Raw genomic sequence first — 14,318 nt, forward strand, 5'->3', positions numbered from 1 at the left:
GCTGACAGCAGGAATGTCCATCAGACCTGTTGCCAGAAAATTGAATGTTAATTTCTCTACCGTAAGTTGCCACCAACATAATTTTAGAGACTATGGCAGCACGTCCAACTAGCCTCACAACCGCAGACCACGTGTATGCATGTGGGCGAGTGGTTTACTGATGTCCACGTTGTCAAGAGTGCCCCGTGGTGGGGTTATGGTATGGGCAGGCAGGCATAAGCTACTGACAACAAACACAATTACATTTTATCGATGGCAATTTGAATGCACAGAAATATTGTGACGAGCTCCTAAGTCCCATTGTGAGGTCCATTTTTTTAAAGGTTTCTGTGTCTAACAGGAGCATATCTGTATTCCCAGTCGTGAAATCCATAGATTCGGGCCTAATGAATTGATTTCTATTGACTGATTTCCTCATATGAACTTAAACGCAGTAACATCTTTGTAATTATTGCATGTTTCGTTCATACAGCATCTCTGGAAAGTATTCCGCCCCCTTGACTTTTTCCATGTTTTGTTAGGTTACAGCCTTATTCTAAAATTGATTAAATCATTTTTTTCTCTCAAGCTACATAAAATACCCCATCATTACAAAGCAAAAACTGTTCTTTATATTTTTCTTGCTAATATATAAAATAAAAAAATGTAATTTCACATTTACATAAGTATTCAGACCCTTTACTGAGAACTTTCTTGAAGCAACTTTGACAGCAATTACAGCCTCGAATCTTCTTGGGTATGACGATACTACAAGCTTGGCACAAGTGTATTTGGGGAGTTTCTCCCATTCTTCTCTGAAGATTCTCTCAAGCTCTGTCAGGTGGGATGGGGAGCGTTACTGCACTATTTTTCTGTTGTTAGATCGGGTTCAAGTCTGGGCTCTGGCCACTCAAGGACATTCAGAGACTTGTCCCGAAGCCACTCTTGCGTTGTCTTGACTGTGAGCTTAGGGTTGTTGTCCTTTTGGAAGGTGAACCTTCGCCCCAGTCTGAGGTCTGGAGTGCTCTGGAGCAAGGTTTTCATCAAGGATCTCTCTTTACTTGATCCTGACTAGTCTCCCAGTCTCTGAAACACATCCCCACAGCATGAGGCTGCCACCACCATGCTTAACTGTAGGGATTGTGCCAGGTTTCCTCCAGACGTGAAGCTTCACATTCAGGCCAATGAGTTCAATCTTGGTTTCATCAGACCAGAGAATCTTGTTTCTCATGTTATGCGTCCTTTTGGCAAACAAGTGGGCTGTCATGTGCCTTTTACTGAGGAGTGGCTTTCATCTGGCCACTCTTCCATAAAGGCCTGATTGGTTCAAACCTGTCTCTGAGCTCTACAGACTATTCCTTTGACCTCATGGCTTGTTTTTTGCTCTGACATGGATTGTCAACTGTGGGACCTTATATAGACAGGTGTGTGCCTTTCCAAATCATGTCCAATCAATTGAATTTACCACAGATGGACTCCAATCAAGTTGTAGAAGCATCTCAAGGATGATGAATGGAAACAGGATGAACCCGAGCTCAGTTTCAAATCTCATAGCAAAGGGTCTGAATACTTATGTAAATAAGGTATTTCTGTTTTTTGTTTACATGTATGCTAAAATTTCTATACCTGTTTTCGCATTATGGAGTATTGTGTGTAGATTGCTGAGGAAATGGTTGTATTTAATCCATTTTAGAATAAGGCTGTAACGTAACAAAATGTGGAAAAAGTCAAGGGGTCTGAATACTTTCCAAAGGAACAGTGTTTTTGTTCATTGTGTGTTACATATTTGAGAAGCTGCTGTCAGCACTATCTCCTTCCCGGTCTCATATATTCCTCTATCGCTCTCCTTGCTCTCTCTAGGCAAGGGATTAATGGGATGTTTCCATTGCATTTGGCTGTGCTCTACGGGTTTTCAGACTGTTGTCGCAAGTTACTCTCTTCAGGTAAGCCTTTAGACACAGCCATGGAAACTGTATGATTGAAACTAATCAAGTTTCATGGAGGTGTACATTCAAATTGACCTAAGTAGTGCTCTCTCTATCAGATAGAATGTGAGAGGGCATTTACATACAACACATTCTTTCACTTCTTGCTTTTCCTCATTCAGTGTCATGTTAGGAAACAGACCAATGTGGTCACCACGTATGACATCACTTCCCGTTTTGTGTTGTGCTTTCTGCAGGTCAGCTGTACAGCATTGTATCATCTCTGAGCAACGAGCACGTGCTGTCAGCCGGGTTTGACATAAACACCCCAGACAGCTCGGGGAGGACCTGCCTGCACGCCGCTGCCTCTGGAGGGTGAGCGCGCGTACCCATACCCGTGCACACACATTTTGAATGAAGAGTGAGCTTTTTGGTAGTGGTTGTAAAATCGTTTAATTTGTATTTCTGTTCTCTCTTTGATGGCAGAAACGTTGAATGTCTTAACTTGCTGTTGAGCAGTGGTGCCGACTTGAGTAACAAGGACACATTGGGAAGGTGTGGTCTCATTCTAGAATTCAAAAATGTGTTTTTCCCCGCAATGTTTTTGTCATTCAGTGAATTCTATTGAATTCTCTTCTCCTGTGTGTGACTTCTCCTCTCTCTCTCCCGTCTCCCATGGCAGAGCTCCTTTGCACTACGCTGCGGCGAATGGGAGCTACCAGTGCACGGTTTCCCTGGTGAGTGCTGGTGCCGAGGTGAACGAGCTGGACCAGAAGGGCTGCAGCCCCCTGCACTATGCCGCTGCCTCGCAGACCTTCCGCCGGTGAGACACACAGATAACACACACGGGGGGGGGCTAAACGATACCAGACCAAAATTTGACTGACATCTTGTTTTTGTTTCAGAGTGGACAGACATTACTCAGTTGGACACCATAGTGAGGAGAGGGCCAAGGAGGCCTTTTTGTAAGTCCCATACCATGACAGGGTAGCCTAGTGGTTAGAGTGCAAGTTGCAAGTTCAAATCCCCGAGCGGTCAAGGTACAAATATGTCGTTCTGCCCCTGAACAGGCTGTCATTGAAAATAAGAATTTGTTTTTAACTGACTTGCCTAGTTAAATAAAGGCAGAAAAAATAAAAAATGTAGTCTGCATGTCTTATGTTTGATAGAAACAGTCTAACCAAGCCCTGACATTTTTCTTTCTCAGAAGATGGGAACCATTTAGAAATGTATTATTTTTGGCAATGGTTTGCAGTTAAGGTTAACCTGCCCATGTATTTGACGGCTTGTTGATTGACCTTTCACCGTTATTCTCTGTGTTAATGTAGTTGTGTATCCAACAGTTTGTTGGTTGACATAACCAACATGTCTGTCCTCTCCCCCTTTGTATGTGTAGTTGTTTAGAGTATCTGCTGGATAATGGGGCTGACCCAGCTCTGAGGAACACCAAGGGTTACAGCGCAGTCCACTATGCAGCAGCCCACGGAAACAAGCAGAACCTGGAGCTGGTGAGTAGGAGGAGGGACTACCAGTGTGTGCGTGCTACAGACATACCGGGAAAGATGAGACCGAATCATGGTGTCTTTTCAATAGGGGCTTACCCTCCTCGTCTTCGTCTGCACTATGAAACAACAGGACAAGTGACTGCAAAGTCCTAGTAGACATCCAACCATATTGCATTCACTAGGCTGTTGATTTCAGATCAGTGCAGATAAAGAAGAGTAAAAGATATCAATTTAGAGTATTGAGATACATCTAAAGTTGTACTTCAAAATGGTTCTGAAATGTAAGGCTTTGGAACTGGTAATGGCCTTTGTAATTAAGTTGTCTTTTCAGCCACCCCTTTTTAAGTGTTGAGATTGGCTGTTGGTAAAGTGTCGGTACAGCATTTACTGTTGCTTCCACTTGAGAGGGATAAACTCAGATGAATGTGTACCGTTTTCTGGCTTCCTTTGGGAAGTGCAGTGATCTTAGTAAATGGTATGTACAGGTTGCAAACTCCTCCCTTTGTCCCTCTGTTCCCCAGCTCTTGGAGATGTCTTTCAACTGTCTGGGAGACGTGGAGAGCAGTGTTCCAGTTAGCCCTTTGCACTTAGCCGTGAGTACAGTACACCCGCTTAGCCTCGTTTCCTCTGGCCGACGTTCTGTTTCATTGTACTGTCTATTGGTTTAACTTCTGATTAGCCTGTTACATTAGTTTTATTACGGCCCTCTCTTTGTTCTACAGTGCCAGTTCAAAGTTGGAGTGAACTATCCATTTAACACAGTCACCCAATTCATTGACACATTTATCCGCATGACCCCCATTCTCACACTTTTATGAGGTGATGGTTTTGAAGTTGGAGTGAAATAAATATCCTATTAACACAGTGACCCACTGCCATTCTCACAGTCTTGTATTCCCTGCCCTTATCCCTCATCCAGGCGTATAATGGTCACTGTGAGGCTTTGGGGGTGTTGTCTGAGACGCTGGTGAGTCTGGATGTTCGGGACGCGGGGGGGCACACCGCCCTCTACCTGGCAGCGCAGCGGGGACATACTCAGTGCGTGGAGGTACTGCTGTCCCACGGGGCCTCCTGCAACCTCAAGGAGCGCCGCCGCAAGTGGACCCCGCTTCATGTCGCAGGTGTGTGTGTATGTTGCACTCTATTGGGTGGTTGTTGGATTCTCATCCTCTTGGTGTTTGTATATGTTTGAGCACACGTTCATATTTTCACTCCTCTCTGTGTTGTGTTCTCTCTGCTCTTCATTGTATGTGCTTGTCTCAAAATTTGACAGTCTCCTTCACCTCCTCCAGCTTCCAACGGCCAAACAGACTGTCTACTCATGCTGGTCAACCGAGGAGAGAAGGCTGACGTCATCGATATTGTCGACATACAGGGACAGTGAGTGACTCATTCATTTATTGACCATTATGTGCACCCACTAGAATGGAAGGACAGAGGATTTTCTAGTTTCCTACAATGTCAGCTTTTCTTTTTCATTTTTTTTTACAACAATGCTCTAATAGAGTGTTCCCTGTTTAACCTTGTGCGTGTGTAGGACGGCTCTGATGCTGGCAGCTCTGGGTAGTCACACTGACTGTGTCCACATCTTGCTGGAGAAGGGAGCCGGGGCTAACACCGCTGACAAGAGAGGCCGCACTGCTCTACACAGAGCTGTGAGTTTCTCCACCATGTGTATATAATGTCTTACCTTGCCCAACCTACTGTGGTGGTTTGAAACACTTATGCCTTTCATCTGTTCTTCTCTTTCGCTATCTCTGTCTCACGGCACTCTCTCCGTCTCGCGGCACGCTCTCTCTTCTCTTTCCTTTCTCTTTTCTCCTTCTGTCCTTCCTTCCTCTTGGCAGTGATGGGTTCATCCTCTGTAACTGTTTTGTCTCTTCCTCCAGGCGGCGATGGGCTGTGAGGACTGTGTGTCGGCCCTGCTCGAGCACGGGGCCTCTGCTCTGTGCAGGGAGTCCCGGGGACGCACACCCCTGCACCTGGCCTCCTCCTGCGGCCACATGGAGCTCCTGCGCAGCCTGCTGCAGGGTGCCACAAGCACCGACCCCCTGGACTCCTTGTTGGACTACAGCGGATACACCCCCGTCCACTGGGCAGCCTACCACGGTGAGACACGCCTTCATGGAGGGGCTACAAATAACCCTGGTGAATAACTCACAAAGTATAGGATTTGGCTTTCTGGCATGGAGAGAACTCGTTGCTCCTAAACTGTGAACCGTTGTCTGACTCATTTTTTTTCTCTTTCAGGGCACGAGGACTGTTTGGATGTTTTTCTTGACCACAAACCTTTTAGCATACAGGAAGGAAACCCCTTCACCCCATTGCACTGTGCTCTGTGAGTATCACGACTGGTTCCCCCTGCCTTTCTAGGTAGTGCTGAGTGATTAACTGAAATGTTGCTAATTTATCGACCAACATCTGTTCAATTATTTTAATTCCATTTAGTTTTTTTCTGTGAGCTCAATGTGCATTTTCTCACTGCAGTTTCTCTTTTAGAAATCAGATCAAACCTGGACTGTGCACAGTAGTAGGGAGTTGTAGTTTCCAACAGGCCAGTATTCAACATTAGTGGTCTCCAACCGGTCAATCACGATAGACTGGTCGATCTTCAAGGCATTCCTAGTCAATCACGATAGACTGGTCGATCTTCAATGCATTCCTAGTCAATCACAGTCAATCAGCAAACATTTGTGTAGAAAAGCCGACGATAAAGCAATCAGCTCTTTTTTTCCCTTCTCTTTTCCGTGTTGCGATGTTGGCTAGAGGTGTATTTCAATCAGAAGCCCTGTGCACCGGGTAGGCAAAGTGTTCCCATTTTGAACTATTGATTTGTCTGAAAAGACAAACTCTGCCTACCTGGATGACCGGGAGATCTGTGGCTAGATTGAGTGCACCTACTCAATCGGACAGGCATAGTGATTTGAGCTACCTGCAGCTTCCACGGCCACAGTGAAGTTTGATACTAGCCTACGTAAGATTGAATAACTTTTAAAACCATGACCACAGAAAGACTGTCAAAGATTACAGCAAAGAGCTGCTGTTTTTATGTGTGAGTTCATGTTTAAGTTTGTATTCATCACTGTCAGCACTTTGTATTCAACACTATTACAAACACAGCGCGCTTCTCTCTCTACTGCCACTCTAACTGCAATGAATGAGTAGCCAAGTCTATCGATAGCCCTGCATTTTTATTATTATTAGCAGCTATTTGAATATGGAGGAGAATTCCACTTTCCCTGGTCATAGGAATAATATGAATTTGTGCATGAGGCAGATGCAGTGCGACTTCAGTTTGAACATCAGGTGGTAGACGTTGTCCCCTCTCTCTGATCAGTCTCACCCAGAGGAAAGGAAGAAAGAGCAGGGACCGGTGAGAGGTGGACCCTCTGCTGTTCTCTCCCTCACTCCACTGAGACTAATGCCTGTTCAAAACAACTGTGAATTCTGACATTTCCAACTTAAGTGCGTTAAAGACAACTGGGAACTATAGGGGGAAAAACGAGATCCGACTGGGGAAAAATCGGTTTGAATGGTCATCCAACTCGGAAACTCTGGCATCTTTCTAGAACTTCGACTTCCTGACCTGAAGTTCAAAGACATCCTGATTTGGCCTCCTTTTTTCAGAGTTCCCAGTTGTTTTGAAAGCACCATGACCATGAGATGCAGGTACCATCAGTCCAGTCAAATAAAAAAGCGAATTATTTTAACTTATGCTCAGCTGTGCCTCGCAAGTGCTTCACCAACTGATCTATTTTGTTATCAAAGCTCGAGATTTGGATGTGTACTTTTGGGGGTACTGGAGGACCGGAGTTGGGAAACTTTAAGTGATTGATAGTTGGTATTCAGCAGTCTCAAAAGTATGCCTTATTTACTTTGAAGAACTACTCAAATAAGATTTTGTCAGACAGCATATACTGCAGCTCTATAGAGATGAGATGATGGAATTAAATAATAATCATCTTGTAAAATAAATGTAATATACACAACTGAAATATTTTATTAAAGTCATGTGAATAAATTATGGTAAATAAGTGATCAGTAGTAATGGGCAGTCACTACCATCATAATACTTTTATTTATTGTTTTATTCTGTTACACAATTCAACCCACATAATGCATAGTGCATTTATAATCAAACGGCACTACTTCTGGTTTCTGTATTCTTCTATCAGTTGATCAGCTCTGGCATTAAATCCATCAGAATGTTGCTCTCCTTTTTGATAAGAGAGCTGGAGGATGTTTTCTTGCTCCTTTCCAGAATAAATGGCCATGATGGTGCTGCTGAACTACTGGTAGAGACCGTTGGAACTCAGATGGTGAACATCAGAGATGCCAAAGGAAGGTGCGTGTCATGTTTATTTTGAGTTTCTTCCTATGCATTTTCGTACAGTGTTGCTTACCTGCCTGTCTGTCTGCCTGGCTGCCTGGTTGTGGCTGACCTGGGCTGTGCCTGAAGGACCCCGTTGCACGCAGCTGCCTATTCAGAGAGTGTGGCCGGGCTGCAGCTGGCCCTGGTTCAGGGGGCAGAGGTCAATGCGGTGGACACCACCGGACACTCCGCGTTGATGGTTGCCGCCAACAACGGACAGACTGCAGCCGTCGGTGAGTGACCAGAGATGAGGAAATGTGATCATTGATCCAGTAAATATGAAAACTGAACATTTAGTCTTATGAGTTTGATATGTCATTTGTTTTATTTTATATTAATTTATTACATGTATTTATGAACTGATAGTGACTATAGCAACTGGAGGAAGCTTGTTGTGGACTGTTCTGCAGCTTAACAACGATGATGATGATGATACCGATGATTGTGTAATTGTTAGAGATGTGTTAACCCAACAGAGGTCCTGCTGCACCAGGCCAAGGCAGACCTGACCCTGCTGGATGTCAACGACAACACCGCCCTTCACCTGGCCTGCAGCAAGGTGGGAGCACGCATGCTTGATCGCTCACTCGCTCACTCACTCACTCATAGGCATGAGTACTCAAACGCATGTCAAAACTCAATCTTTAACCAGAGATTATATTTTTATTATTTTTACAATTTGGTGTAATGTGCAAATGACATTTTATCCCGAATGTATTTATTTTTTGGTCTTTAAGACAACGTTAATTTGCTTTGACCCTGGTGTTTTCATTTTTACAAGTGCTTTTCCGGGGCACAACAAAAATGAAACCAAGCCAAGCGTCACACAGTTCTTCTCCATAAATTCCCTTTCCCCTCTGTCTCTCTCACTTGCGCTCAGAAATAAATGCCTATTAAAAACGTATCTAATGGATGGGATACATACTCAAGCTACATTCTCTGGTTGATTTGAAGTAGGGAAATATGTGTTCCAACAACGAGCTGCCATTTTGGAATAATTGAGTATGCACACTAATTATTCAATATTAAACTGATTATGGCAGAATGCCAAGTATGGCATTATTCATTTTATTACCTTTAATTAACTAGGCAAGTAAGTTAAGAACAAATTCTTATTTACAATGACTGCCTAGAAAAAGGCCTCCTGCGGGGAGGCACAGACAACCGCACACAGCCAAGAATGAAGACAACAATACATCGATTCGATGTTCTAAACATTGCTCTGCTACAGAGGGAAAAGAGAGAGCCATGATAAAAAGAGTTTTGATCAGTCATGGAAACAAAAGTGCTGAAAACAATTGGCTCCCTATTTAAAAAGATAGAGAACAAACTTTGACGTTTTGGTGGAGGGTACAGTCAACTAGTGTAAAAAATAATATTGTGATATTGTCAAAACGATACGATATTTTGTAAAAAAAAATATATATCCAGATATGTAAGTATCAATTTTTCTTCCCATCACAAGATGCAACACTATTGATGCACGAGAAATTCCATTATTTGGTGTGTTGTTGATGATGGTGGAAAAGGGTGTCTAAGACGCTGTTCCAGAATCTCCCATAAGTGACTGAGACAGTCATGGCTTATGGTTTATGTCATTTTCATGCTCATCAAAACATTTAGTGACCACTTGTGCCCTGTGGATGGGGGCATTGTCATCCTATGGGGACATATCCATGTATAAGTGTAATGTCAGGGAAAGTTGTATGCGCAAGCTAACTAAACATTACTTTTTTGACACGTGTTTTACCACAATTTCTAACTTATTTACATTATTTTTTACTTAGTGGTATGTTGACTTCTCCATATTGATGTTGGTTTTAAGTTTTGGCTAACTTTTCTTAGCGGATTTACAATCATTGCGAATTGAATTATGTGGAGTTTCAGGCCCCGTAGTGAACTTTATTGTACACTTGCACACTCGATCACAAACGAGGGTTGAGGGGCTTACGTTGCCAATTTCCCTTGCTTGGCTAATTGTTTGGACCGACGGCAAAGATGGCCGTGGGGATTCCCCCAAGGGCTTAAGTAGAGGAGGGAGTGTGTTTTGTGTTTGAAACGCAGCTTTTATAACATGCCTGTTGATCACACGTGTATCTGTTCTGTCATTGGCTTGAGTGGTCCCACCTGATCTTACATTTTTGAAGACATTTCTTTTCATTGTTAGAGTGGCCACTTGAATATCTAGTCAATATAATGTATAATCTGTGATGACCCTAAGAATGATTGGATGCTAATTGCTTAATTAACTCAAGAACCACACCTGTGTGGAAGCACCTGCTCTCAGTATACTTTGTATCCCTCATTTACTCAAGTGTTTCCATTATTTGTCAGTTACCTGTAGATAAATGCACACATTATTTTCCGGTGCGGGTCTTGTGTTCTAAAAATAATACTCAATCGGGTGCTCAAAGAAAATTGTGCAAGTACTCGAATAATAAAAACATTTAAAATGCCCATCCCTACTCACTCACTCGGTCACTCAAGTCCCGCAGCAAGGCAAGACACTCCATCATATATCTAGCTGACACACGACCCTCTGTTATTTAGAATTCTCACCCACTGTAGCCAAATACACAACAAGTTATCTAAAAACTGGCCTCTATCAACTCTACAGGAAACCATCAGTCAAAGTGATGATATATCCACATATCATTGGAAAAAGTGCTTTATCCATTAGATTGCCCATTTGTATTTCTGTTGATACCAATTCACAAATTAGGTGGCAGGGAAATAGCATGTGTGTTTCCATCTGAGTTTAACCATCAGAGTACTAGATGTTCCAATCTTAGTGTTTCCTGGCGACAGACTGGCGTAGTGTCCAGGGGGAACTGGTACATCAAGCTGTCTCACGCTACAGGGACAGAAGATTGGCCCATGGAGCAGGAGCCTTTCTGGTTTGGACAAGGCTTACTTACTTAATGTGTTTTCTCCGGCAGGCTCATGAGATGTGTGCCCTGTTAATCCTGGGAGAGATCAGTGACCCCTCCCTCATCAATGCAACAAACGGTGCACTGCAAATGTGAGCCATCATCTCAGCTACTCAGCCTTTCATTAATGACACTGTTCAACACTGTAGAAAACCCCAGCTTCAGCTCTCACTCAGCTCTTTCCAACTCTCAAACTGTGTGACTCCTAACTCCATGAGTTGGGACAAGTTAGAGTTGAAGCTGGGGCTGTTTAACAATGTAATAACCTAGCGATTTGTTTACCCAGGTGGTCTATTGACTGTCTATCCCTTATCTCCCCCTCTTCCTCCTCAGGCCCCTTCATATCGCTGCGAGGAATGGTCTGGCTACGGTGGTGCAGGTGCTGCTCAGCCGGGGGGCAGCCGTGATGGCTGTTGATGAGGCGGGTGAGTCACCAGTGTCGGTTAGTGAAAAAAGACCAGAGCCCTATCCTACGTACGAGGTAACTTTCGTTAACTGAGTTCAACTCGGGATAACCGGTACCACGAAAGTGGCTCACCTTTTAGCCAGGTACATTTCTATGGCAATGAATCCTTCAGAACTAACCGGCTCCAGGGCAGGCTAACTCATGACTAACTCAATTTTCCCTGAATGAAGTGTCCGAGCCGCGAGTTGAGAACCGTCATCATGCCCTTCATTTGAGGAAGACTACGGATTTAAATATTTTGTTAATCAAATGGTTTGTGTGCTAAAAAAAATTGCAAAAATACCTAGCACATTTAATAATGGAATGCATTTGAAACTTCACACAGTAAAACTTGACTTAATACAATTTGGGTAAAAAAAGGTGCACGTGGACTGATGAGCACACCATTAATGATAAGTAATTTCAATCTTAATTCACACCATAACCTTTCTTTCATTTTGATTTCGGCACAAATGACAATGTGGCACTGACTCGCCCATGGATTGATGTTTCAGCATTGTCTCAATGAAGAGTTTGGCATTCGACTAGCCACATGCATGAGCACCTACAAGCCTGCTAGATTAGCGGCAGGCGGAGGAGCAATATTTACTGTCGTAGTATGGATTTTTTTCATATTTTTTATTTTATTTAACTAGGCAAGTCAGTTACAAACCGATTCTTATTTTCAATGGCGGCCTCGGACCAGTGAGTTAACTGCCTTGTTCAGGGGCAGGATGACAGATTTGTACCTTTTCAGCTCGGGGATTCAATCTTGCAACCTTTCGCTTGCAAGTCCAACGCTCTATCCACTAGGCTACCTGCCCGCCTGAGCTGGAATGTGAAACGTCTACCTTTGACTCATTCCTCTCTGCCTCCTTCTTTCCACTCCTTTCCTCTTTTGACCTCACCCTCTCACCTTCCCCCCCTACTCACAAGGCAGGCAATACGCTCGACCTCATCTTTACTAGATGCTGTTCTTCCACTAACCTCATTGCAACTCCCCTCCAAGTCTCCGACCACTACCTTGTATCCTTTTCCCTCTCGCTCTCATCCAACACTTCCCACACTGCCCCTACTCGGATGGTATCGCGCCGTCCCAACCTTCGCTCTCTCTCCCCCGCTACTCTCTCCTCTTCCATCCTATCATCTCTTCCCTCTGCTCAAACCTTCTCCAACCTATCTCCTGATTCTGCCTCCTCAACCCTCCTCTCCTCCCTTTCTGCATCCTTTGACTCTCTATATCCCCTATCTTCCAGGCCGGCTCGGTCCTCCCCTCCCGCTCCGTGGCTCGACGACTCATTGCGAGCTCACAGAACAGGGCTCCGGGCAGCCGAGCGGAAATGGAGGAAAACTCGCCTCCCTGCGGACCTGGCATCCTTTCGCTCCCTCCTCTCTACATTTTCCTCCTCTGTCTCTGCTGCTAAAGCCACTTTCTACCACTCTAAATTCCAAGCATCTGCCTCTAACCCTAGGAAGCTCTTTGCCACCTTCTCCTCCCTCCTGAATCCTCCCCCCTCCTCCCTCTCTGCAGATGACTTCGTCAACCATTTTGAAAAGAAGGTCTATGACATCCGATCCTCGTTTGCTAAGTCAAACGACACCGCTGGTTCTGCTCACACTGCCCTACCCTGTGCTCTGACCTCTTTCTCCCTCTCTCTCCAGATGAAATCTCGCGTCTTGTGACGGCCGGCCGCCCAACAACCTGCCCGCTCGACCCTATCCCCTCCTCTCTTCTCCAGACCATTTCCGGAGACCTTCTCCCTTACCTCACCTCGCTCATCAACTCATCCCTGACCGCTGGCTACGTCCCTTCCGTCTTCAAGAGAGCGAGAGTTGCACCCCTTCTGAAAAAACCTACACTCGATCCCTCCGATGTCAACAACTACAGACCAGTATCCCTTCTTTCTTTTCTCTCCAAAACTCTTGAACGTGCCGTCCTTGGCCAGCTCTCCCGCTATCTCTCTCAGAATGACCTTCTTGATCCAAATCAGTCAGGTTTCAAGACTAGTCATTCAACTGAGACTGCTCTTCTCTGTATCACGGAGGCGCTCCGCACTGCTAAAGCTAACTCTCTCTCCTCTGCTCTCATCCTTCTAGACCTATCGGCTGCCTTCGATACTGTGAACCATCAGATCCTCCTCTCCACCCTCTCCGAGTTGGGCATCTCCGGCGCGGCCCACGCTTGGATTGCGTCCTACCTGACAGGTCGCTCCTACCAGGTGGCGTGGCGAGAATCTGTCTCCTCACCACGCGCTCTCACCACTGGTGTCCCCCAGGGCTCTGTTCTAGGCCCTCTCCTATTCTCGCTATACACCAAGTCACTTGGCTCTGTCATAACCTCACATGGTCTCTCCTATCATTGCTATGCAGACGACACACAATTAATCTTCTCCTTTCCCCTTCTGATGACCAGGTGGCGAATCGCATCTCTGCATGTCTGGCAGACATATCAGTGTGGATGACGGATCACCACCTCAAGCTGAACCTCGGCAAGACGGAGCTGCTCTTCCTCCCGGGAAGGACTGCCCGTTCCATGATCTCGCCATCACGGTTGACAACTCCATTGTGTCCTCCTCCCAGAGCGCTAAGAACCTTGCCGTGATCCTGGACAACACCCTGTCGTTCTCAACTAACATCAAGGCGGTGGCCCGTTCCTGTAGGTTCATGCTCTACAACATCCGCAGAGTACGACCCTGCCTCACACAGGAAGCGGCGCAGGTCCTAATCCAGGCACTTGTCATCTCCCGTCTGGATTACTGCAACTCGCTGTTGGCTGGGCTCCCTGCCTGTGCCATTAAACCCTACAACTCATCCAGAACGCCGCAGCCCGTCTGGTGTTCAACCTTCCCAAGTTCTCTCACGTCACCCCGCTCCTCCGCTCTCTCCACTGGCTTCCAGTTGAAGCTTGCATCCGCTACAAGACCATGGTGCTTGCCTACGGAGCTGTGAGGGGAACGGCACCTCAGTACCTCCAGGCTCTGATCAGGCCCTACACCCAAACAAGGGCACTGCGTTCATCCACCTCTGGCCTGCTCGCCTCCCTACCACTGAGGAAGTACAGTTCCCGCTCAGCCCAGTCAAAACTGTTCGCTGCTCTGGCTCCCCTATGGTGGAACACACTCCCTCACGACGCCAGGACAGCGGAGTCAATCACCACCTTCC

At 45.5% G+C, this 14,318-nt stretch overlaps 1 protein-coding gene across 2 annotated transcripts in view; it reads left to right on the forward strand.

Moving 5' to 3' along the window:
• LOC118400417 (serine/threonine-protein phosphatase 6 regulatory ankyrin repeat subunit C-like) overlaps window positions 1-14,318 on the forward strand; it is a 45,028-nt gene that overhangs the window by 15,323 nt on the left and 15,387 nt on the right. The window contains exons 11-27 of one of the 2 annotated variants that reach the window (XM_035797266.2): window positions 1,840-1,922; window positions 2,162-2,279; window positions 2,391-2,459; window positions 2,587-2,727; window positions 2,810-2,869; window positions 3,301-3,412; window positions 3,931-4,002; window positions 4,329-4,530; window positions 4,702-4,789; window positions 4,947-5,064; window positions 5,299-5,518; window positions 5,660-5,747; window positions 7,671-7,754; window positions 7,869-8,014; window positions 8,258-8,340; window positions 10,721-10,803; window positions 11,045-11,136. In XM_035797266.2, the coding sequence (XP_035653159.1) occupies window positions 1,840-1,922; window positions 2,162-2,279; window positions 2,391-2,459; window positions 2,587-2,727; window positions 2,810-2,869; window positions 3,301-3,412; window positions 3,931-4,002; window positions 4,329-4,530; window positions 4,702-4,789; window positions 4,947-5,064; window positions 5,299-5,518; window positions 5,660-5,747; window positions 7,671-7,754; window positions 7,869-8,014; window positions 8,258-8,340; window positions 10,721-10,803; window positions 11,045-11,136 (1,859 nt within the window). Of the gene's footprint in view, window positions 1-1,839; window positions 1,923-2,161; window positions 2,280-2,390; window positions 2,460-2,586; window positions 2,728-2,809; window positions 2,870-3,300; window positions 3,413-3,930; window positions 4,003-4,328; window positions 4,531-4,701; window positions 4,790-4,946; window positions 5,065-5,298; window positions 5,519-5,659; window positions 5,748-7,670; window positions 7,755-7,868; window positions 8,015-8,257; window positions 8,341-10,720; window positions 10,804-11,044; window positions 11,154-14,318 lie in introns of both variants that reach the window. The other variant, XM_035797267.2, reaches the window with a different exon arrangement.

The sequence above is a fragment of the Oncorhynchus keta genome, chromosome 21, assembly GCF_023373465.1.
Source record: "Oncorhynchus keta strain PuntledgeMale-10-30-2019 chromosome 21, Oket_V2, whole genome shotgun sequence".
Taxonomy (NCBI): Eukaryota; Metazoa; Chordata; class Actinopteri; order Salmoniformes; family Salmonidae; genus Oncorhynchus; species Oncorhynchus keta.